Here is a 26,889-nt window from a genome sequence, read left to right on the forward strand (position 1 = left end):
CAGGCCACAAACATAACATGTACCCGGGCATCTTATTTAAGCTTGACTAATGATTTAATGAATTGCTGAATGTAGATTTGATCATCCTGAATATTTAATGTGGATTTGTAGTTCCATAATGCAAGAGGCTTGGCAGGTCAAAGGTGACAGAAACTAGAGGTTAGTTACTGATGTCTTGCTTTCCTTTTTCATTTTCAAACTGTGATCCTGTCTCAGATGGCCAGAGAAGCAAAATGATGATTACACACACTGTGTGTGTATGTGGGGGAAGTTACTCTGAGGTTAACCACAAGCGGACTTGCTTGGATGATGGCTGCAGAAAACGAAAGAACAAAAAGAAGAGACACATGATAGGGGAAGTGAGAGAAGAGATTCAAAGGGTGTATGTGGAGACGATATTAACGGCTATCTACAGCAATGGTCAAACCCCTGTCAAGTCTTGACTTTTAATGACCCCAGTTGTTCATGCTTCAAAGCGCTCTCTGTAGCAACGTGAGAGTGAGTCACAGCAAGTTTGTTTTGCTTTCTGGCTTCTCTTTACCTTCCCTTTGCCTGCAGCCAATGTCCAAATTACTTCCACGGCCGACAGTCACCAGGACCTGCCAGTCTAAAAGCGCTCCTGCTAAAGGAGAGCATAACGACATCTTAACGACCGTGACACCTTCCCCCACAAGCATACTGGGAAAGTACTGTTGGGCAGAAAGCACGTATCTCCTTTCCTTCCAGAAACTTAGCAGCTGGGGGGTGTTGTGGGTATTGAAGGAACGCAGAGTGCTTTTGAATGTTCGCTAGTAATTCTGATCTAAAGAGCTGAGCGAGAATGAAGCAGGCTTTTTCTCTCAGCAATATGATGGGACAGCCCATCTCTGGCCTGGTCAGCCTCTGATGCTATTCATCCTTGGGGATTTGTGATGGGAAGTGTCGGCCTATATGGCTGGAAAAGGGCCAAGCCTGAACATGCCATCATCCAGGCATTAAAGGCATAATAGGAAACTCAAGCTGCTTTCTATTTCGGCCCTTTTCTGTGGTTTCACACTTCAGTAACGTGATTTCCCAACCTCTCCTCGGCTTACAGACACCCTCGCTCTCATGGTTCTGCATTTCTGTTTTTATCTCTTTTGTTTGTGTGTGCCTCAAGGTGATGGTCCCTCCTTTAGACAGGGATGATTATTTGGGAGCCTTATGTTTAGGTGTAAGCCCTCAGGTGACGGTTCCCCTATTTCAGGAACGAGATGACACAACCTGACCAAAAGTCGAACTTGATTTGTAAGGAGGTGGACAAGATGAGTGGCAAAAACACAAAAAGGAAAGCAAGTGACTCGCACACAGGGTTTCCGGAAGGTTATCATTCAGATCAAACCACAACAACAAAATCATCACAAACAGCCATCATCATCAACAAGCCGTCTGCACTTCACTCATCAACATGTAATGTTAATTAATAAGCCATGCAGTTAGATTACGTGATGTCATATCATTGGCTAATGGCTACTCTGAATCCAACACAGGATGGAATCAAGTTAAATCTTGAACGGAGTGAAAAAATTGTTTACGAGGAGCTTTGTGCGACTGCTTGAATGTACAACTGAGCTGAGATTCCAGCAGAAAGCTTAATTCCCGTAATCGAAGGGAGGCAGAGGACTGGAACTAATTAAAAAAAAAAAACTTTTTGAGTAACGAGAGAGGGGCTTTGGTGTGCGGCGAATTCAGGATGTGAGGCGCTGCAGCTGGCCGAGTGTCGGGTGTCTGTGTGTGGAAAGGAGGGGTAAGAAAGGAGGGAGTGTTTGTCTGGCATGGCATTGAAATCAGAGACATCCACAGCACAGAATGTGTCAGCGTGTTCTCTAGAGGGCTCTGTGTTTGTGTGAGGACAGTACAATGTGAGCTCACCCACAAGAACACGTACAACCATGCTTAACCACACCACACACCCGACGGACTGTCCCTCTCTTTTCTTTCTATCTAGATGCTAAATAGGTGGAATCCCAAAATCTGGTGTATGGACATTCCACCAAACATACCAGTAACATAGACATACTTATTACATTTCATTTTGTGACCTTTTTTTTTTTATTCCAAAAGCAAAAGTGTGATCGATGATGTGAAATTCTTGCTCTCATGTCCAGTGTGCACGCACTGTCACCCTTTTTGAAGCGGCATAGAAACCTAGGTGTGCAAGGTTGTGGGAAGGAAGTGTGGGTGTGAAAGCGAGCGGTGTCAAGGTGAGGAAAATAACACATCAAATTTTATAGCTCCAACTTCCTCCCGAGACCTACGGGAACAGAGACATGGGTAGTATGTGAGCGCGCACACACACACACACACACACACACACACACACACACACACACACACACACACACAGACACACACAGAGTTGACTGTTACCGTTAAAGACAACTGCGAATATGAGAAGCTTGTCAACGACATGAATTAAGACTGCTGAGGTTATTACAACTCGCTATCAAACAATGCTATCATTATGTGATATTGACTACCAACTGCAACTCTTATAATGAATCACCTAGATAGAGTTAAAAGGCCATGTTCATGAGCACATCAATGCAACATCCTTTAAGTTAGGAAACTTCAGCAACAAAGTTCGTCTGAATGTATCAGAGACCAGGAAACATTGAGCCTAATATCTAGAGTGGAATGGCTGCCAAATAGAGGTCCACATGTCCTGTTCAGTTATTAGCAAGACAAGGAGGCTGTTGTTGTTTTACTGGACAGATAAGTCCATACCTTTTTCATGTTATTCATATCTATAACGAAAGCTGGAACAGACAGACAGTATTGTTAAGATTACATTATATTAGCAGCTTTGGGTGTATGATAGTGCCGTTACTCTTTAAAACTTTCTCAGTATTTAATCATGCAAGCCAAGAACAACACAGAGCTTGGGTAATACTGGATACAGATGCTGAAGCTTTTTAAAAATTCATTTCGAAATACTGGGCTGGAATGTTGAACTTGGACTTGCTGATGGGAAAACAACTTTCCCCATTCACTCAGTACTGAAGCACTAACCTACTCAAATAGTTGAATTAACAATTATTCATGCTTATAACTAGAAAGAGCTAATGCAGTGGAACGCAGGATGACGCAATAACAAAATCAGGGGTTCAGAAGTTCAGACTCACAGCCCGTTATCTTCGAAATCATTGACGCATGCTGTATCAATAACACGAATTCTCAGTACTATTGTCCCGATTATTATCTCAAAGACAACGTGTACTTTATTAAAGGTTCAAGAAAATATAAAATAAGTGGATCTGCACACCTTTAAATGTTCAAATACATCAATCTTTCCCGTCTGATAATTCAGCCCTGTGGTTTTAGATAATGGTGTATCCAAAGATTTCAAATAATGTTACTTGTTTACTTGAATATGGTCTTTGTGTGGAGAAGAGAGAGAGAGAGAGAGAGAGAGAGAGAGAGAGAGAGAGAGAGAGAGAGAGAGAGAGAGAGAACAGGATAGCAGTTAAAGGGGTTGAACAGTCTTGATGGTTGAAAGCAGTGTTAAGAGACCAAGATTATTTCAAGTTTATTACACTTTGGCTCTCTGACTAACACCAACTGTCCTCCACCCCTCAGAAAAAAGCGAGGTGTTTGTGAGGAGTGTGTGAAGTTGCTTATCAGGCTGTAGATAGACGTGCCGGCACGAGTGTAAGTTTTTGATGTGACTGATCTACGAGGCCGAGCCGTTCCTGCTCTCCGCATCGCTAAGTCTGACACCTCTATTTCAAAGCCCTGAGACTACTGGACCGCCTCCTTTCTTCCACACCTCTGTTCTTCTGCTGTCAATGGAGGCTGTAAAGAGAAACTCACGCCTCTCCATCCCCCCGCATCAAAACAACACACACAAACATCAACCCCATTCTAAGTCATGTAGGCCTGCACAATTAATGCTACATCTACCAAATCTACTTCATCTACTTGCAAGGAAGTCAACCAGGAAACGCACACACACACACACACACACACACACACACATACACACACACACAAACACACACACACACACACACACGCACAAGCACACAGACACAAGCACACAGACACACACAAGCGCACACAGACACACACGGGCACACACATGCACGCACACGCGCACACACATGCACGCACACGCGCACACACAAAGGGTGTTTACCTGTAGTAATAAGATGTGCTGGTAAGTAACATATGAAGTCAGCAGCTTTGTTTCTCACATCCTGGTCTTCATCCTGCAGTAAGGTGAAGAGACTCTGCCACAGTGCCAGAGTGTGGGTGACACCTGCCAGACACACACACGCACACACACACACACACACACACACACACACACACACACACACACACACACACACACTCAGAGCACTTTTCATGTTTATTCTTTATTCCATAGATATCGAAGAAAGCCTATATACTTACCCATAGGCAAAGTGTCAGAGGTCAGCAGGGTGGGTGTGACCTTCACCAGCACCTCTGCAGCAGTCTGTTTGACCTCGACTGGTTGTTCCTCACTACAGTCCTGAGTCACCAGCGCCACCCAGCGGGTGCCGTGAGACACTGCAACCCCCTCCTGGACGAAGAAGACAGAGGCCATAATCTTAATGATACAACTTGAAAACATACAGAAGTATATGCAGTTTTTAATCTTTATTTTTATATATTATGAATTAATGGATAGATGGATACGATGACAAAAAACAAACCTAATTTGATATCTGTTAATAATAAAATGTGAGTTGCTGTGCTACTTAATTTCCCAAGTAAACAAGGTTTACACACAGCTGGACGCCCCACGTCACCTAACACCTAGCAGCTAATCGCCTAATGACTGTTCACAAACATCGCAATGACTTACAAACAATGCAAACAAGCTCCCAATAACACGCTGGTCAAATCCAGCTGTCCAATCTTTTCCAGAGACAGCGCACAAATCTGTCTATATGCAATATTACATATACATATAAAAACATATTAACCACAAACCACATATTAACATTCCCTGATAACCTTTCTTTTTGTTGTTTTAAAAAACAACAACAAAAAACCCCACAGTAAACGTTTCCTGTTTTCTAGTCTAAATATAAGACGGTCGTTTGCCAAAAAGAAGACACAACCAAAACGAAACGTCTCAACCATCGACATCATGGACTGCTACCAAGTCTACAACAGGATAAACTATACTCTAAAACTTGTTTGCCTCACACAGGAGGTTAGGAGCGACTCAAACAGGCAACCCAATCAACACAGAAATGGTTAAACAAACACAAATTCCTTGTGGTATCTGAATCCGACTAGAAATGTGTGGTCTAGATTAAAGAACGCACGAGCCTAACAAAATAAAGCTACAGGCTTTTGCCGAGTTGTTGCCAGAAATGCTTGATTGCTTGAGTTTTTTGTGTTTATTTTGCAGAAAACTACTTGAACAGTAAAGACACATATGTAATGACATTCTATGACAGCTGTACTCATGTTTGATGCATGTGATTAGAATAGAACAGGGCTTTGAGTGAATGTGTGTTGTGATGATGTCACATGACACGTCTTGGCCCAAATCTGTGGAAAATCTGAGGTCATTTTGAAAAATACACGCTCTTCCGAATATTGCAGTGTGCTCTCGATTTTGTGTTTCTGTGATCTGGATCTCATGAAATCCTGTAGGGACTGGTTAAGGATATTGAACTATTCTGTAATGCCTTTAAGAGTGTCCAAGAAAAGAAGTGTCTCGAGGCTTTTTAAACATCACAAGACACTGTGTGAGCGGCAAAAAGAAAAAAAAAATTCCACTTAATTAAATAAAACTATCCAAATGATTCACATTTGATGATGCAGGAGGTTTCACTTTCTGGTTTCTGTGGAACATGACAAGTTTGTTGTTATTGTCTTATAAAACTCAAGTGAGAGAAGAAGAGAGGCTGGAGAGGGAATTCATGTTTACAACACAAGTAATAACAGGAACTTGTTGCGTTCCGGAACATCGGCTGTAACTATAAAAGGTCAAAAAATGCATGTCACTGGTTACATAAGTTGAAATAAGAGGAATAAGACACTTGTGCGGGTTGTGCGGTGACAATATTCTTATAGCAGCAGTATTTGTTGTGTGTTAGTCCTTGTTTTCATGTAGGGTGCCGATAGTTTTGGAATCAAAGGTATATAAGGGTGGGAGAGCAAAATTTTTATAGCTATAGGAATTAAATGTCAAGGGTATATAGACACGACTACAGATAATGTGTTATATTGAACTCGAGCAGGATCTAGTCTTCTTCTGACTGTACAGCTCCTTCCCACACAACACAATGGGTCTCTCTCTTTCTTTTCCTTACTCCCTCGTTCCCACTCGTCTTTCTTACCAGCGGCGTCTTTTTGGCCAGGTGCACCACCAGTCGAGAGGCCAAAGAGAGGGCAGCGCAGTGCAGCTCCAGGCTAAAACACACACACACACAAAACACACACAAAACACATGAATTATCATATATATACATGTACAAGAGGTTTTTTTTGCAAAGTTACCTGTTATGAAAACTCTATTATGATCCAGTAAATAAACAAACAAGCCCCGCACTGACATTTCCGCACACAGGGGGTAAGTTTATGAACACCAGCAGAACCACTTCATCGCAGTCACAGACGTGGTCTTTCACAAAATTGTCGGCATCATAAAACAGGTGGGATGCACCACACACTCTACTACAGTGTGTTGAAACCGAAATCCACCCAGCAAATGTGCAATTACACAACATCTCCAACAGTAAGACGAGTCAAAGGACAAGTGTGCGGCACCATTACACACGTGCACACTCACACGCACATACACATGGCCAGTATGGTGTTGCTTTATCACAGAGCAACTGCCGCACTCCAAAACACTGGCGCTGTGTCACGGAGTGCAACAATCCCACTGAATCGATTTCCCAACACTGATGTTAAGGCGGGCAGATCGACCCAGGCTGAAGGGCGCTCTGGCTTTAGATGGCAAGGCTGCTTGTAATTCTACACTGCAGGGTGTGTATTCATTCATACAAACATGAAATAGGAAAGATGCAACGCCCCTTCAGCCATCTACTGCAAAAACACACAACACACACACACACACACCTGTCGCCAGGTGCGTGACCCAGAGACAGAAACCCACATGCCTACACACACACACACACGCACCTTATCCAAACATACAGATATTTATGTGCAAGCGCATACAGATAACCACAGGTACACGAGGCACATGGAGGTAGTGGTGAGCCTTTAAATGGTGAAAATCAATATCCTTCATGCTCTATCTCGGCTGTGAATTGATGATTGGCGTATACAGGGGAGCTGCTTACCACAGGCATGTGTGGTCTTTTTCATGGTGGAAGCCCACATCTGAAACCATTGCACCCTTCCTCCCTGCCAGCACACTACGAACGACCTTCTGCCACCGCTGCGGTCATACCCACAGCCCTAAACTCTGCTATTCATCAGGATCGGGTGTTCGGAAAGACAGAACTAAGTAGGCCGGTGGGTTTTTGATGTCAGTGGAAATCTTTTCAGGGTGTGGTGAATGCGTTAAAAGGAGGTCTTTAGCCAAAAAATGTTAACGCTGCTTATTACGTAAATCAACAGCAGCTGCGCAAAGTTCTGACCAACGGCTGATTTTTGACCGCACTTTTGGACACTGATCAAATTGCTCACCTGTGTGTGGAGGTCTCTGCCACAGACAGGAGGTGACCTAGTGCCTTGTCGTCGCTTAGGGACGTGCTGTTGTCTTGCCACGGCAGGATGGAGGACAATGGGAGGACTGAGAGAAGCTGCAGAACCTGAAGGAAAGATAAAATAAGACGATTTCATGTGAAAACGCTTGTTGTCATTGTAATACAAATGTGTGGTCAAGTGTTAAATTGGCCAGAATGAGAGATTACAGGAAAATGTGACACGGTCTAACAAAGTGGGTGAAACCAAAGCTGCTCTCCCCCCTCTATAAAGATTTATAGAGACCTTCATGATTTTATAATCCTAATCCTAATTAATTAGTGGTTTCAGAACATGTGAAGTAATCACCATACAAGAACCTGTGAATGAGTTACTACTAAGAGCAGTGGTTTGCTCAAAGGTTAAGGTCAATCAGAAGGTCAGGGGTTCAAGCCCTGCCACTGTTGGGCCCTTGATCAAGGCTCTTAACCCTCTCTGCTTCAGTGACTAACCCTGTGCTCTGACCCCAGCTTCCTAACAAGCTTGGGTATGTGGAAAAGAATTCTGTGCTATAATGTGTATGTGACAAAATAAACGGCTTTTCTCTATCTCCCTGGCTGTCTGTCTTTCTCTGTCTCTCTCTGTGTCTGCCTGCCTGATTGTCTTTTTCTATCTCCATCAGACTGCATCTCTCTCTCTCTGCCTTTCTCAGTCTATTTCTAACAGTCTGTCTGTCCGTGTCTATCTCTATCTGTCAGTTGGTCTCTCTTCCTCTCTGCCTGCCCTAACCCCCACCCCGTCTCTGCCTCTATATCTCCATCTCTCTGCCTCTCTCACTCCATCAGTCTCCCTATCTGCCCCTCTCTGCCTACAACATATTTTAATAAGTGCTTTACTACAAATCTGTCTATCAGCTGAATTACAGGCAGCACCACTGTCAGAAGTGCCGTTATAGACAATTATTCAATTAGATTCAAGAGAGCTGTTGGCTGAAATCTTGTAAATACACTTTATACACCATATACAGGATGCGCTGTATACTCTTAATAGGCACCCAGGTGATCCTCAGTTAATGTAACTGCCGCTGTTTTATTCATCGTGTTGTCACTTCTGTAACTACTGTTTTGAAAATGGTCACGCCTGTCACTCTGTGTCTCTCTGTCTGTGGTCTTCCTTTTGTTGCTCCTCTTGTGTAGACAAAAAGATTTTAGCGGAGTTTCATTTGGCTTTCCCATCTCTCAATTCTCTCCTTCGATCCACAAGTCAGACCCAGCTGTGTCGTCTTCACTCAAACAGCGGTCTCTGATCTGCAATGCAAAGAGACTCTTCTCTATCCTACATGTCTTTGCTTTTCTACACTCTGAAAAATAAAGACCGTCACTGTGGGAGTGCCTTCAGGGGTATACACACTGTGAACAGAGGTCATTTTAAAGGTAAATATGTTGTCATGCAGCAAGGTCATGTGTCCAGGTAATAGTCACACACACACACACACACACACACACACACACACACACACACACACACACACACACACACCCCTTACATGGTACAAAAAGTACCGCTCCAACAACTAGTGCCTTAGCTTCTGATTGTATATGACTATGACGGGTCAGAGCGCAGGCAAGGTTCAAGTATAAACCGCTTTAGACTGAAACATCCAAATAATCCTCCGGAAATGTTTTGTTTTTTCTTTTTGGGAATTTGGCTCAAGATGTAAAAGAGTATAATATAAATATGGCTGTTAGTCCTCTCCCTAAAAAAAAAAAAAATCATCTGATTCGAAGTAAGCTGAACCTGTTGAACTACAGTAATAATAAAATCTGTGTCATTTGTAAGTGAAATTAGATTAGTGTGAAAATATTGATTGACTTATTTCTCTCTGTAATAAATTCTGTAAGGGCTAAGAAAGTCAGTCAGTCACTCAGTCACTCACTCAAACACACACTCACTCACTCACTCACTCACTCACTCACTCACTCACTCACTCGCACACTCACTCGCACACTGTATGGACATGATCGAAAACATACATGGCTCATAAGCTTTGTCAGAAAAAGAAATAGCACTTATCCCAGTGCTCCTCTTTTTGCTTTTCATCCCAGAATGCTTTAGTGGGGCATAGGGCTTGCTATGGAAACCAGGCCAATGTGAGTCCCTGGAGCAAGCAGGAGCAGTTTCACAGCAGCCTTTTAAACATTAACGTCTGGCCAATAAAACACAAGAGCAGACACACAGCAGCAAACTGACACAGATGGTAAACACACACACACACACATGCACGCACACCATGTGTGTGAAGGGACATGTGTACACACATGCTCTGGGCTGCTCTGATGGCGATGTATAACAAAATAAATGGCAGAAAAGAATAATCGTGTGTTTATGAGGAAGTGAAATAGGTCAATTTTGATCAATATGCCACCTTTTCACTTCATGTGTTTTGTGTTGTGTTGTGTTACATGTGTGTGGCTCTTTATGGCCTTTCCTCGAGCTGATTTGTTACTGAGGAGTCATTCAGCCAATCAGAGAGAGAGTGTGGATTGCAGTGCAGTTATCATTAAAACAGCTGGAGTCACAGAACAAAGCACTTTGGTCACAACCATGACAAATGATGGCAAGCTGGATGAACAAGGAGGTCGTCACAGACACAATGCTATCCGGTGCAAATGCTCTGTTTTACAACACTTTTGGGTTTTGAGACGATTCTTATTTTTATTTTAGCTCTTTATGTCACACTTGTTAGTTCTGCTTTTTCTTCCTGTTTTGCCAGAATCTTATTGTAACATCTTGTTTGATTATTATAAGCTTTGTCCAATGAAGAGACGTACGATCTTAAATCCTATTTACATACAGTACGGCAAGAAAGCGTGGCCCCTTCAGAATTTTCTGGTTTTTGTATAAAATGCAACCAGAACATCATCCGAGTCCTAAAGCTAGACAAAAATGAAACCGAATTTATGTAAATGAATACACAAAAGTTCAAGTGTTCAATTGTTTTTAGTTTTTGTATTTATTTTCTAACTAGTGGGACCACCTTGAGCACAATCATTTCAGGCGAACATTTCTGGTAACTGCTGATCAATCCCGCACAACAGATTGGAGTGATTTTGGCCCATTCCTTCTTCCAAAACTGGTTCAACTCAGTGATGAACCCAGAAATCTGTGATGATCAAGACATGGCACACTTCCATAAACACTTCCTGGCTGTTGATAGGAGGATCAGGATATAAGCCTCAGTGCTGTCAATCTGCCACTGTTGGGCCCTTGAGCAAGGCCCTTAACCCTCTCTGCTCCAGGGGTGCTGTATCATGGCTGACCCTGCTTTCTGACCCCAAGTTGGGATATGTAAATAAAGAATTTCCCTGTGCTGTAATGTATATGTAAATAAAGGCTTCTATTCTACCCCCTTAATTACATTTACTGGAGTAAGTGAAATAAAGGACGGCAATAAGGTGCGAGTTTATCAGGCAGTCCCATGATTCGAAAAGAAACATAAAATTCAACACAGGCTCAATCAAAGGAGATTCCAGAGGACCTCTGAAAAAGCTCACCAGCTTGGAAAAGGTTACAAAACCATTATTGTACAGGTTGACCAATCCACTGCAAGGCAGAGGAGATACTGTAAAAGGAGGAAATTCAGCAAAGTGATAATCTAGCAAAATTCAGGCGAACAGTATTATAGCAAGTCACCAAGAACCCCAGAGTAACATCATGGTATCACCTACAGGCGTCGATACTCTACTCTGAAAGTTTGCTCAAGACTGTGTGTAAGTCAGAAGAATATTGAATACCGAGTATTCTGTAGACAGGTTACTTCACAACTTTTTGGTTAACATGAAAATAAGTTACGGTTGGAGAAAACAAAACACTGCATTACAACCTTAGACCCTGATCCCAACTGTGATACTGTAATATCATGGTTTGGGGCTGCATTGCTGCATCAGGTCCTGAATAGATGACATCATTAATGGACCTCTTAATTCTGAAATGTACCAGCAAATTCAACTGGAGAACATCAGTGTATCTATCCATGAAGTGAAAGACAAGACAGTGACCGTATAAGCAACCAAATAAGTCTAGAAAAAATAGTTAAAGCAAAGAAAGTGTAACATTTTGGAATAGCCAAGTCCATGTCCAGACAGTAAGCCAATAGCAATGTTAACGAGAGCAGTTTATACAAGGAACCCTAGCAATATCACCGAGTTGAAGTAGATTTAGAAGAAGGAATGGGTCAAATTTCCTCCAAGCCACAGTGCAGGATTGATCACCAGTTATCAGAAATGTTTGGTTGATTATTATAGTTATTGCTGATCAGTTACTGAAACAAACGTTCACATGTTATTTCTGACAATTAATCCATGTAAAAAATGATCATGTTTGAACATTTGTTTAATTAGGCTCTAGTTTCAAGTCAAATGTAGGCAGATATACAGAACCTTAGAAAGGGTTTGTTAACAAACTGTCTAGCAGCACTGTGAATATCTTCTGACTGATCACCTTACTCATCGTATGCTTTAGGAAAGTGTGTTATTGCTATGACTGCATTTTCTCACCTTTGCTAGGCAGGTGGGGTGTGGCTCATGTAATGCCAGGTAGGTTAAAGTGGACACATTGAGGTCAAATGGCAGAGGCTGGTGTTCCTCTTTGGTCTGCAGTCTTTCCAAGAGGCGCTCCAGTGCCAGCTGCCTTACTTCGTAATGTGAGCACTGCAGCAGGTGACTCAGGACGTCCTTGAGCTGCCTCTCTGCTTCTTGTGTACTCCATAGGGTAGATGAGTCCATAGCGATGCTGGTTGCCAAGTGTGCCAGACTCTGTAGGTATTGCATGGCCCCAGGACCAGAGAGATGCACCTCGTCAAGACTGCGAGGGGCCACGAGCTCGGAGTCCATGAGGATGTATAACGTTTCCGTACGAAGCTTCTTCAGCTGAGAATCTGAACAAATGCAAGGAAAGAGTTATTGCTTGTTGGGTAGAATTGGTTGCAGGAGCATTTTAGTGGTGTGGTTGGTTACAGGAAGAATCTTTCTAAAAACTTTTAGCTACTTATGCACAGTGGAAATATATGCCACGTAAAAAATAGATTTAGTTGTTCATTTTGGATAACAGAATTGTTTGGACAGTATGCCACCTAAAAAGCAAATCACCGTTTATGTTTTTGCTCTTATTCTCAGGATGTTTTCTATGAGGAGATATTAAAAAGCAGTTCCTTCTAACAGTCAGACTATGAAGTCTGACTGTTAGAAGGAACTGCTTTTCCAAGAAGGGGAAGGCTTCAGAGCAAAGTGCTCATAGTTCCCCAGATTCACATGAAATTGTTTATAGCTACTCTTGCTTCATAGATGTTCCGCAACTTTTAAACATAAGTACATATACAGTTTCTTTAATAAATGAAAAATTCTATAGGGAAAAACAATTCAGGACAAGTTGGAAAATAATAAACTTACTGTGTGGAACTAAACAGCACTCCACAAACCTGTTGCAGATTATTTGCACTGGTGTGAAAAAGTGTTGGCCCCCTTGCTGATTTTTTTTATTTTTTTACACGTTTTTTCACATTTTACTGTTTCAGATCATCAAACAAATTTAAATATTATTCAAAGATAACAAGAAAACACAACATGCAGTTTTTAAATGAAGGTTTTTTATTGCAAACACTCTTTCCACACAGGGCCATATAGGTTTGGATTTTTTGCATGTTGGGTTTACTTGTGTTACCTTTAACAAATATTTAAATTTGATTGATGATCTGAAATGTGCAAAAGAATAAAAAAAATCAGGAAGGGGCAAACCACTTTTTCACACCACTGTATCTACTCAAGCATGTCCTGTCATGTTTTATCCTTTACTTAAAACATTTAGATATACACTATATGGGAAAAAGGAAGTTGCCACCTGACAATCAACACCCACATGTCTTTGTACGCAAAAGGATTACAAAACATCATTTAGAGGGGAGATTTATTTTTTTAACTTAACTTGGCAGTTGAAGGTGAAGCGAACACAATCCACTGATCATGTTTCTCCACTGGGTTAAAAGAGCTGATACTCTGAAGCACTGCTCATCCCACTGAACTGTTGCTGGTGAAACCTTTACTTTATTTACACATGCACACACAGCTTCTTTAAAGCCTATAAATGGCTCAGCATATGGAGCACAGAAGGCAGGCAGTTTTGTCTATGTTCCTGCAACGGTTGCATATACTGTAGACGCTCGGACTTAACCCAGGTAGTTCTGTTCGGCTGCAGTGAAAATCGTGGATGCAGAAAGAAATAACTGAGACTAAAACAGATATGCTTGATCTAATCGGACACGGCACATCACAGAGCGCCACCATGGACAGGAAGAACAATATCCACTAAAAACATCTTTCCCATCACTTTGCAAGGAATCAACCTGTGTGAACATGCTCTGTGGAATGCTTTCAATCACAGAGCAGCACATGCAAACAGTGAGATAGGCAACGCAAAAGTAAATGAAATGAATTCAAAGAATGGCATTCCAAATAAAACATAGTTTTATGTTTTAACACACAGACAGAGAGAGAGAGAGAGAGTGGGAGAGAGAGAGGGAGAGGGGATTAAAAGAGGGAGTGAGAGAGAGAGAGAGAGAGAGAGAGAGAGAGAGAGAGAGAGAGAGAGAGAGAGAGAGAGAGAGGAAGATAAAAAGAGAAATACAGAGGCAGGCAGACAGACAGACAGGCTCTGCATAACATGGAGTACCACAGCAGTAATTCATTTAGGAAATAAAAGGCACTCCTCAGCAAGAAGACAAGTGTGTGTGTGTGTTTGGGGGACTGGGGTTAAGGCAGCAATGAGTTTCATAAGAATGTACTTTCTTTCAGACATCCGTCTAAAATCTTTGCAGGCTGACTCATGGTGAAAAGTGAGCTAACAGACACCTCGGCCACCATGCTCCCAACCACCAAACGCTGTACTACAAAATAAAACCACACGCAAACAACAAACACATACACACACACGTAAGAGAACACATTTACACTCCTATAAAACAGTCAACACTTCACCCTATTACTCCTCTACACCTGACTTTGGGATGACAGAACGGTGCTGGAGCGGAAAAACGAAAGCCTGCAAAATTCTTTTAAAGGTCATTCATCTCCAACCATGAAGAAGGAAAATAATGAGGAATGTGAAATGTATATTTGTGTACACACACACACACACACACACACACACACACACACACACACACACACACACACACACACACACACACACACACACACAATGAGAACTTGGGTTTCAGCTATAAATTCACTGCTCAGAGAATCTGTATAGTCTGTGGAAGAAGTGGTGTGTCTATAGTCACTGCAGTGGAACACACTAACACTCACGAACCAGCGAGCAACATTCGCTTATATAAGAAGAAAACAATAGACGAAATATATGTTTTTAAGTCCTATGGACCAACCCAATGTTCCCAAAAAGTCAAACTTGTTGGATATTCCCATCCTTGTGGGGGATATTTGCTCCTCTCCCAAGACAGAAAAACATGTGCAACACAAAACACACAAATTGTAAAAAGCAGAACACAAGCTGTCTGAAGCTCGTTTGCAGCACATGTGGGGAGGAAGCAGACCACATTCCCATCGTAGAAGAGCCCTCTCTGACTATATACCCTCGCCTGGTGTGTGGTGTGTGTGTGTGTGTGTGTGTGTGTGTGTTTGTGTGTGTCTTCAAGCCAAGTGGCTTGTTTTCCATAAACATCAAGATATTTACTCCATTTAAAGAAATCCAAGAATCTTGATCTTGTAGCAAACGACTGGACAAACAAGGTTTAATGCAGGACGTAAACGGTTGATAGTGATTCTGACAAACATCCCAATAAAACCGAGTGAGCCTCAAAATGAAACCAGACGACACGCCGCTTTCTCTGAATCCAGGATTTTAGTTTGTTTTTGCTCAGAAATGTTTCAAAACCAACCACAGCCAAGTCGTGTATGAATGAAAGGTAGCCTGTGTGTGTGTGTGTGTGTGTGTGTGTGTGTGTGTGTGTGTGTGTGTGTGTGTGTGTGTGTGTGAGCAAGATAAAGAAAGAGACAGACACTTTGGGCGAACGGACTTGCTGCTGTTTTTACTGGCGAGGGTTTAACTGGATATAGAGAGAGGGTTTAACAAGGCTGTATGGATAGTCTGCTGCAGCGTCAGAGAAATCCCCTCTCATCCACTCTCACACACGCACACAGCCAGCAGTCTCTGGAGCTCCATGAAAACAGATGGCAGCTCATGCAGGAAACTGTGCAATACGGCTCAACTTCTTTCTTAGGAGTCTGAGCCAGGAAAAGAAAGAGAAAAAATAAGTTCATTTGTCTGACTTAGGACTGTGTGTGTTTAAAAAAAAAAGCCCTAAATGAATAAATCCTTTGCTTCTTTGCTGATGCACGCACAAGAGAGGCTGAGCGCTCTCAGAATTGGTCATACTGTACTATAGAAGATGAGAAAGCATCAGCAGGGTCGAGAAATCCCTAACACAGAGTACTAGGGGGGTGTGTGTGTGTGTGATACAACTGAATACAATTAATCGAAATAAACAGATATGAACAGGAGGAACACTATAGGCGAATCAGCTTGCCAGAAATCCAGAAGCTTGCACGACAAAGAAAACTTCTTATCATGGATGGAAGTTGCAATGTAGTGTGTTTACAGTATTTATTTATTCATTCATTCATACTTCACATCTGTGTCAACAGGATCACTGTGATATAAATAAGCTCTTCTTACCAGAGGCAAAGATTGTGTGTCCAGGTTCATCATTGAATGTTGTTGCTATGTGCCATAATGGTGTGTATAAAAGTCGACATTCAGTGCTTTAAGAATTTGTAGTTTTTCATATTTCTGTTTTTAACTTGCCAACTAGAGGCAAAATATTGATAGAAATTTTTTATTCTACAACATAAAATACATCAGAAAAACTTGTTAGAAAAGTGGCTAAATGGGGCTACAGAGTTTTCATGTTAACCATTTTCATGTCATCATGACGAACGGAAAAACTCATCTACTACAGCCTTGTGTTAACACTCACACTAAAGACTAAACCAAACTTTTAATTCCTACAAATTTATCCACAAAATGAGCACAGCGGATCTTCAACAGGGAAAATATTTTTAAAAAAATATATAAAAAAAAAAGTTGTGTCAGAAGTTGGGCTTGGTGGTGTTGACGTTGAAGTCATGTGACTGTGGAGTAGTTTGTGTAGAACCTAACATTAGCTTTTTACTTCTGGAGATTGTTTTTTTATAAAATGAACTACCAGTGAAAGAATTCCATTAGCTTTTTGTTGAAGGAATCGGGATGATGCTAACTTTCGGGCCTTTCTTTGGCCTAAAAAACTACATCAAGCCTGCAATACTGTTGTTTGTTGTGTAAGGTGGGAGAGTTAGGCAGACAGTGTATGATTTTCTGGTAATAACTATCTACATATTTGACCTGTACCTCCTGTCTGGTATGAGCAGGACATTTGCATGCCTCTACTTTAAACAACAATCGGTCAGAATGACTCGCTGTGACGTGGGTTTGCACTGTGTATTTAAAATGTGATCGTTACAAACAGTTTCTCCGAGCAATGTTTTGCATTCTTTCGTTATCCAAGACCTCCAAGCCTCATCAACTCTCCTTTCTCTCTCACACTCGCACACTTTTTCCAGGAATACCCACTCAGACCTGCTGTACAGCACAGTTCTGTAAAACTACACTGTTTACTCAGAAATGCTTGAATAACAGGATTCTATGATTCTCTGTAATTGATTTAATTGGTAATTGTAACTGATTGACATCACCGTGCTAAATGTACATTTACCTCTGGTACTGCAGAGAGGCTTACCAAGAGTCTCCACCCTAATTGAAAATAATTATACATTTTTATTAAATACTGTAGCAAAATTAACGAGGAATAAAACCACTGTAGAAAATGCATCATCACGCCATCAATATGCAGCAGCAAATTTTAAAATACCAGTTCAAAGGTATTTCATATTCAGACAAACCAAACAATTTGAGAGATAATTTCACTGATTTCTTCTTCAAAAGGTTCAACCTGCATACTGGATCCCTTGCCTACATGTTTCTTTAAACAGATAATACCAGTAGCTACTAAACCCCTGATTAAGAAACCCAACCTCGACCCTGCAGTCCAACTATAGGCAAATATCATAATTCCCCTTTATCTTCAAGATCCTAGAAAAGGTCACAGCACAGCAGATATTATCATATTATCACAGTAGATATTATAATTACCATTAAAGTGGTAAATGACCTGCTTCTGGCCTCTAACAAGGGTTTTGTCTCCTTGCTGGTGTTACTTGTTAGCTTTTGACACCACTGACATGCTATACTATTTGATAGACTACAAAATAATGTTGTTGTTAAGGGGACAGACCTCTCCTGGCTCAGGTCTTATTTGACTGATCTTTTTCAGTTCTCAGACCTAAATGGTGACTTCTAAGTATACAAAGGTTATGTTCAGTGTTCCACAAGGTTATGTTTTAGGCCCTACAACTTTTCTCCTTACATAGGCTGCCCCTTGGTCTTTTACTGTTGCACATATAGACTCTCTAGGGTCACTAGGGTAATATCACTGTTGTAGCTAAGACAGAAATCTCAGAAATATTGCTAAGAAATACAAATGTCACTACATGATGCTGAAACACTAGTTCACGTGTTTCTTTTCTCTATGTTGAATTATTGTAATGCTGTCTGGATGTCCAGCAGAACTGGCTCTCACTGAAACTTCTCATTGATTATAAAATAATGAGCTATAAAGCACTGGATGGTCTCGTGCCACAGTACCTGAGCAATCTTTTGTATTTTTATGATCCGCCACACTACTTCGATCAAAAAGTGCAGGCTATTTGGTCGTACCTCAAGTAGTAAAGGTTACAGCAGGGGGCAGAGCTTTTCTTATAGAAGCTCCGCAGTTATTGGAACAGCCTTCCAATTAGTTTTCAAGACTCAGACACAGTCTTAGTGTTCAAGTCCAGGCTGAAAACACATTTGTTTAGTCTAGGTTTTTTATGAATAGTTTTTCTTAGGTAAAGGAGCAGATGTGGAGGGTTCATGGGCATGTGAGTGTTTGGTGAACTGGGATGTTTGGATGCAGTCGGCCTTACCACTCTCGCAAGTCGCTCAGGTTTGCCTACTGTGGACTGGTTGGACCCTTTATGTCCCAGGAGGCCCTTGTGTCTGTGTCACCTTCTGGATCTTCCTGTTATATATTCTTGCCAGAGTCCTTGCCGGCACTTTGCGCATAATAATGTACATTGTCTTTCACCATCACATGATTAAAAGCATAACTAATATTTCTCGCTCTCTCCCGCGCTCTGCAAACTATATTTGCCCCTCCTGAGTTCCCAGTGTGCCTGCTTCTTCTTTCCAGACCTACCTGAAGTCTCCCCATTAGGAGGCTGTTTGCTGATGATGAGGATGTTCCTACATGGACATCCTGATGATTCATGAAATTGCTGTGGATAGAACCACTTTGAGACTATCACAGTCTTTGAACTGCCATTGCGTCGGTCAGCTTAGTGCTCAGGTCTTCGTCAGTGAACATTTGAATACTTTGGCAAGACGTTTACTTCTGTAATGAAAGCAAACTTTTCTGAACTATTAGTTCCTCATGAACTCTAGATTGCACAACTTTATTTACATCATTTACCATCCGGTGTCACCCAAATGAGGATGGGTTCCCTTCTGAGCATGGTTCCTCTAAAGATTTCTTCCCCATATCATTTCAGGGAGTTTTTCCTTGCCACCGTAGCCTCAGGATGCTCACTATAGTTAAATAGAATTTAATTTTAAACGTTAAAAAATTTTGATTCTATGTTTCTATAATAATGTAACACTGTTTTGAGGCAATGTCTGTTGTTAAAAGCACTATAAAGATAAAAGAAATTGAAATTTTTTTTAACATCATCTGGTCTTTCAGAGTGAGTCTTCGAACAATTACGTTCTTTCACCCTTTGCAATTAACTCCAGCAAACAGTATGGCATGACTCTGAGTAAACTTTGGATCTAGAACCTTATCTATTTTGGCCTCCACAAGACACAACAATAACTCTCCTGTAATACTAGATTTGTCTTCTGCTCCAGGCCAGCACATCACTTCTTATTTGTGTTAAGCTGGTTAATGAGAATAGACTATGCTGGATATTGTTTCTGATGACAGAACCAAGGACAGTGACAGACGTTTGGTTTCTCAAGGACTCTGTCGTAATGTCAGGAAAAAAGAATGAATTGAATTACTAGTAAAAAAAAAAAAAAAAGAGCATACATTATCAAAGTCTGTCACACCTAGGGGTAACCCCATGGCATGGTTTTGGTAAATGGAAAGAAAGCAGAGAACCAAGAGGAAAACAGATAGACATAAGGGAAGTACGTGCAAAATTCCACACAACCAGAAATCCAACTTCAGGTTCAAACTGGGGACCTGTGTGTTGTAATCCTACTGCTACCTACAGAACTCCTACAGAAAGTGTGACCAATCCTGCCAGGTCTCAGAGTTAGAATATTTGTTTTGAGTTTAGCTGGATGGTTAGCTCTAGGACAAAACCTGGTGTTTCTAAACTTCTTCCATTTCACAATTACTTGTGTCCATTGTGTTTCTGGAAATACCTAAGGTTATAAAAAATGGGTTGTTTAACCTCTTGCCGTGTGTCTTAGTTGATCATTGATCATGAAAGTAGTTCTTCGCTTGCTTTTTGGGCTAACATCCTCTGCGAATTGTGAGACCTTATACACACACAAACAAATGCATGCACAGGCAAATGAACACATGACCGCATTTCGATCGCTATGTTCTCGCACACATCCAGCTACATGAGTGACAGCAGCTAGATGTGGGCGTATGCTAAATATGGAGATATTTCGTGCAGTGACTTCTGTACCAGTGAGTTTGAAAACGGTAGAGTGCATGTGATCTGTGGAAAAGAGCACACACTGCTTCTCCGTCATGCTCTGTGATATGGTATGGTGTGGATTTTATACACAAACACTAAATGTCCCACCAGAATGTTTCAGTTAAGTGGCAAGAAAAACTGAAAAACAGCAGCTACACCCATTGCTAAACTTTATTACCATGGCAGCCAGTAGTACTGACCACTTTATCACAAAATAAAAAAATTAAAAAAAACATAATGCATGTGAGCTCAATTTGGAGTGTTTTTAACCAAGGTCAGTTACATTTGGTATTTGGATTTTGTGTGTGTGTGTGTGTGTGTGTGTCTACAGATTAATAATTAAAGTCACACAATAGTGTACAAAAAGTCCCGGGGTGTGAATACTAAAAACTCACTGTACGTTTGTATGCCCGTTTGCATATGTGTGTGTATATTCGGTTTTCGAGGATGTGTTTTGTTAAAAAAAAAACTTGCCTGGTGATCCCCCTTGCCAAAGGAAAACATTTTAATGTGAGATACAGGGCCTGATCACACAAACCACAACACAGAAGCTGCTGAATGGAAAATGCTAACAGGTCGGGATACCAAAATGTACTCCCTGGAGTCAGGTGGTGAATCTCTGGATGTGTAAACTACGTACCTTCGACAGGAGCAGAGTGAGATGTACACAGATCAGACAGCACGTCCAGCATCGTCCCCCTCGTCACCAGACATGGGTTCTGCCTGACAGACAAAGACAGACAGACAACGTAAGGTATAAATGTTCAAGTTCACAAGAATAACAGTTTCATTCTTGATACAAAAATGAGACAAAAACATCATGCTTTTAGGAGTTCCTTTATTTGGATTAACCGCTGAGTGCAGCTTTAGACCACATGAGCCACTAACATGCTCTCAGAGGACTGTAGAGAGAAGAGAGAGCTGACAGGGATATCAATGGCACAAACGCTAAGAAAGAGAATGTAGAATTCGCTTTCAGACCAGCCACAGGAGGAAACCATGTGTGTGTGTGTATGTGTATGTGTAGTGATTGTGTATATGGTGGTTGTGTACATCATTGTGTACGTGTGTGAGCCTGAGACCACAGGGCAGTGAGAGCCCATGGCCATGTGTGAGAACAAGGGATGCAGTGTTCAGTGCTGACGTCAGCATTTCATCACTCAGATATTAATAACACACACGCTCTAACACACATTCTTTCACTTCTTTCTTTCTCGCTCAAATGCATGACCCTTGCTTTCTCTTTCTGTCTCTCTCCCTCTCTCCCACACATACACACATACACGCACTCCTCTATGCCTCACATGAACCATACTGATCTCTGGAGCATCACAGTTAGCAATGAAAGACAGCGCCTGTCTTTTTCTCTACGAAACTCAATCAGATCAAGGAAGCCATGGCCCAAACTATCCATCTAGTGAGAATATTCATGAAGAATATTTCTAAAAGCAAACATAACTAATGATTCTGGACTCCATCTGCTTCAAATGGGTTAAAATAAAATAAAATTACATAAAAGACTATGGTTGAGGAGATTCTGATTCAGGGCCACCCAGTAGCAGTTAAGCTAATATATTCTGGTTTAAAGTGCCATGTTTCAAACAAATGCCCAGCGGAGGGATTAGAGAACACCTGGGTAGGTCTGGAAGGCTGAGCGATCAAACACTGAGCCGTGGTATGGCCCACTGAGCAAGAATTCACCCCATCATCTTAATCAAGCACCAGGTCTCTCTCTGCTGGAAATTCTCTCTGTTAGTCTTTAATAAACTGAACACATTTCCAACGAAGACATTCTTCAATTCTCAAATTAAGGTGCTGCAAAAATAAAAATATCACATGTCTGACTGAAATCATAAACGGCACAATTTTCCAAACAGTCCAGTTTCAGGAAGCTTGAGCCCATCATCACCTCTGATCCTTGTTCTTGGCTGAACCTAGTGTAGTTTTCTGCTGTTGTAGTTCTGCTACCTCAAGGTTTGACATTCTGTGTGTTCTGAGGTGCATTTCTGCTCACTGCAGTTGTAAAGTATGTTTATTTGACTAACTGTATTCTTCGGTTTCCACCTGGATGTGTTTTTTTTTATGCCCCATCCTGTGTAAACTCTACAGAGTGCTGTGTGTAAAAAATCAGGCCAAGAGTTTTCAGGAGTTTCTGAAATACTTCATCCAACTTGAGCTGCCGTGGCATATAAATAAAATAAAAAATACCGAGTTAATTAAGACAGTACCCAAACTTTGTTATATTTTGTTATTTCTGATATTGCATATTTCAGAAGAAAGGAATAGTTAGTGAGAAGTCAGTATTCAGGCAGTGCAAGTATGAGCTCAGCAGGTCACAGTGATGTGTACAGCTCTTCTCTGAGGACAATATGTAACTAATCAGCCTTTGAAATGTGAGCTGGAGCATGAAGGAGAAACCAGAAGGGTTTCTCTCACTTTTTAACACCTTGGAGTCTTTCCTCAAAGAGAGAGAGAGAGAGAGACAGAGAGAGAGAGAGAGAGAGAGAGAGAGAGAGAGAGAGAGAGAGAGAGAGAGAGAGAGAGATGACCTCATCACTCTCTGCATGACCTCTAAAAGGCAGGTGCAGGTTTAATCCTATAGACGGATAATTAGACTAATGACTGGATGTCTATGAGGTTAATAGGCAGCTCCTCTTAAAAGAAATAAAGTGCTGCTTGTTTACTCCTTTAATCCTCCCACCTGCTTCAGGTTGTTTTGTTCATCTACTATAGTTCTATGCTACAACACCTTTAGCGGGAAATGAACATTTCCAGGAAGCACCGAATTGTGCGTTTTAAACAGAGGACAGAGGAACGTTTTCAACAGAATTCAGCAGAGGCATTCAATCAGCAGTGAAGAAATCAACTCAGTGACCTCAAAAGCACTTTTCTTCTCCGTTCTGTTGTTCTGCATCTGTTTTCCTGCCAAAAGGCTGAATTAAGTCTGTACAGTGCCGACTGGCTGACTGTGTGTGTGCGTGTACCTTGTGGCCAGCCAAACTCTTAGTCTGAGGGACCTGATGAAGTCACTGTCCTGGTCTACTCCTTGTGTCTGGGGTCGATGAGCGTCAGCCAGGTAGGAACGCAACAGGAAGAGCACCTGCAGAGAAACAACAGTTTGAGTAGAGAGAAAAAGATTCAACCTTTTATTTTTATCAAAATATGCACAGCTATATAAATACACAACTTGCACAAATAACTCACTTAAATATAAGCATTAAGTAAAAAAAACAACAAAAAAAAAAAATAGATTTTCACCCATTTTTGGACATAAAGCTACCAAAAGCAGATTTTCTTTAGACCATTTGTGATAGGAATCAAGGGTCACCTCGTAAAATCACTGCAAGGATAGAAAAGTGCCAAGTGTCGTCATGTCATCTTGTATCTGTGAACTTATACATGTGCAATGCACTATTGATGCTGATAAAGTGTTGGTAAACGTGTACTGATTACATATATATACACACAGTATATAAGGATGTTGCATTTTTAATAAAAGGATCTCCTTGGAATTATGTATGAACTGGTGTATTGTGCAGAAATCCACTTTAGCATGCTTCTAAAGGGAATGTAAGGAAATATGAATGCACATTATTGGATTTAAAACTTAACAAACACTACGTAACATAAAAAAGTGAATTGCTCTATGGCTCGCAACAAACCCAGCAATCGCAGATGAAGCTCATATTCTGCACAATAAAAGAAAAAAGTGGAGCTTTGTTCAGTGAGAATTGGCTGTTTGTATACTGTAGGCTGCCAGGAATCATGTGTTTGATATTACTGTTGCTAACAGCTATTTGAATATGGCATGACAATTTCTTTCCTTTTATAATAAAAAAAAAATCTGTTTTATTTTGGTCGTTTCTCCAACAGGGAATACATGTACAATAGTGCCAAATAAATCAGTTTACATTAACACATTTTCAACCTCAATCTGGAATCATTCACTAGCTTCAAAAAACAGGTAAAGACTAAATTGTACGCTAAACTGTATTAAATAAACAATAAAAAAAATATTTTTAATATTAATAATAATAATACACATGTTAACAACATATTATTAACATATGTTAATAAAACATATGTTTGTGCTCGAATATCTGGATTCAGAGATCTCACTGGCTAATACTTAAAAAATTAGCCTGGGACTGAGAAATCAGGGACAAAATATTGTAGCGTGCACTTAGCTTTAAAAAAGTGGTTTTCAAAGCTTCTAAAATATATTAATTATCTGAATCAAGAACTTACACACATAATTTCCTATTTAGCTAGCTGAGCCCATGCTGCCTCCTAAGCAACTCTCTGAGTAAACCTGCAAAAAAGTCTCTTTTCTGGGCTGCAGCCACATTGTGGAAGCTATCCATTATGCAGCCAGCAAGACAGGCATGGGTAAAAACAGGACTGACCACCGAGCTCCACTCTCGGCTTCTTGAAGCACGGACACGCAGCCCCCCTAAATGGTAAAATGTTTCGGCCCAAACGGTCCAAAGTCTCAGAGCTCCTTGCACTCTCTGACCCTTCGCAGGGAAGTGGTGGGTATTTATAGCCAACAAATGCATGACTTGTGACCGACAGCAAACCAGCCATGGGGAAAGAAGCGGCGGCAAAGAGCAAAAATAAACACCGCATCACAGCCCATAATTCAGGAGGGTGTACAGAAGCACACCCGCATCTAGACTGTCAGACTACCTTCTGCACTGTAGGCCTGCAACATGACCTTTCACATACTAAGAATTAGCTTTGCAAAAGAAGAAACTATATTCTTCTGTTTTAAAGTCTTTATTATCTTACATGTGCATACATATAGAGTGTGTTGGAAATCCACATAAATGTAAATAATATATGACTTTCCGTAAGAATATTGATGGCAAACACAGCAAAGGAATACTACAAAGAAAGAGGAAATTCTAGTAAACTTTAGAGTCTGATAGAAGGCTCTGTGTACCTAAATGGATCCATGATGTAGAAACACACTTCATTCACTGGTTAGATGTTACCAAAGATGGCAAAACATCCTGATGTGACATCACTGCTATTTGGCAAGTGCTCACCAAACCATGGTTGAAGAGACAACCCAGTCCCGTCCTCAGGCATGATGCAGGTTTAGCTCTCAAGCAGTTCTCTAATTCAAATTATTACAAATGCTTTTGTGCTTCACTGAAATGAAATGAACTGATGCAGGCATCTCAAGCTACAAACTGGCCATGAGAAGAAAAAGAGGCTAGAAAAGGTGTGTGTGTGTGTGTGTGTGTGTGTGTGTGTGTGTGTGTGTGTGTGTGTGTGTGTGTGTGTGTGTGTGTGTGCGTGCGTGCGTGTGTGTGTGTGTGTGTGTATTTTGCAAATACGGCTATTCATCTGTACATCTAATAGCATCGGCAAACTAGCAAAAAAACTACCAAAACAAATAAGCTGCTAATTTAGAACACGTGCAACCTGATAGCCAAGTTAGCTCGGTTTTAATTCCTTATCCCAACACGCATCATGAGTATTCATAACAAATATTATCAGTATCATTATCAGCTGGCCATATGCTGAACACACACACTGTTTTAAGGTATTGGGTCCAAATCTGCTTGTGCATAAAATATTTCCATATTCAAAGGCAATGAGGCACCAGACTGCCATATCTTAAAAAAAATGTAAAACTGAAGACAAAAACACAGGAAATATCTGAACTCTTTCCTTTCACTCACTCACTTTCTTGGAGTCGTATTCCATACAGAATGGAGGGGCCAAGAAATATAGATGGATGGAAATAGATTGGGGGGGGGGGGGGTGCAGGAGATGAAAGAAAGACTGTTGGCTTCAGCTTTCAATCTCACTAACACACAAATGCACACGCACACCCTTCATCCATTCCTCTACAAGCTCCCTCTTTCACCACACCTCCTCCCTTCTTCCTTCCTTCCTCAGCCCATCTTGATCTGTAAGGGGCTTTCCCACGTGGCAGCCATGACAGGAAAGAACCCTTCAAAACCACCTCCAACAAACCCACAGCTGAGTGCATCTCTCCCTCCTCCAACACTATATCCTCGCGTGCTAAAGCCTAAAGCAGATCCCACACCATTACTCCCACCACCCTGACACACAGCCTTCTTACCCCCTCCAATACCCCACAATGGAAACAAGCTCCCTTTCACCTTTTCACCCTCTAGCTCTCATTTCAAAGCCCTGAGCTGAATATAATACTATTTATAGTCTTAAATTAGCAAACCTTACACAGAAAACGAAGGAATCAAAAGGGCTTTTCAAATGTGAAATGGTTAACCATGGGTCATTCTCAACAACAGGTAAACAGAACCCTAGGTTATCT

The 26,889-nt window shown here is 41.2% G+C and overlaps 1 protein-coding gene across 4 annotated transcripts in view; it reads right to left on the reverse strand.

Moving 5' to 3' along the window:
• Positions 1–26,889, reverse strand: part of thada (THADA armadillo repeat containing) — a 79,516-nt gene that overhangs the window by 1,367 nt on the left and 51,260 nt on the right. For all 4 annotated transcript variants that reach the window (XM_047811925.1, XM_027150072.2, XM_047811926.1 and 1 more), the window contains 7 exons: positions 23,561–23,676; positions 21,217–21,299; positions 12,219–12,598; positions 7,666–7,790; positions 6,345–6,417; positions 4,417–4,567; positions 4,157–4,279 (listed from right to left, as the gene is read on the reverse strand). In XM_047811925.1, the coding sequence (XP_047667881.1) occupies positions 4,157–4,279; positions 4,417–4,567; positions 6,345–6,417; positions 7,666–7,790; positions 12,219–12,598; positions 21,217–21,299; positions 23,561–23,676 (1,051 nt within the window). The remainder of the gene's footprint in view (positions 1–4,156; positions 4,280–4,416; positions 4,568–6,344; positions 6,418–7,665; positions 7,791–12,218; positions 12,599–21,216; positions 21,300–23,560; positions 23,677–26,889) is intronic.

Source organism: Tachysurus fulvidraco, chromosome 4, assembly GCF_022655615.1.
Source record: "Tachysurus fulvidraco isolate hzauxx_2018 chromosome 4, HZAU_PFXX_2.0, whole genome shotgun sequence".
In the NCBI taxonomy this organism is placed as follows: domain Eukaryota; kingdom Metazoa; phylum Chordata; class Actinopteri; order Siluriformes; family Bagridae; genus Tachysurus; species Tachysurus fulvidraco.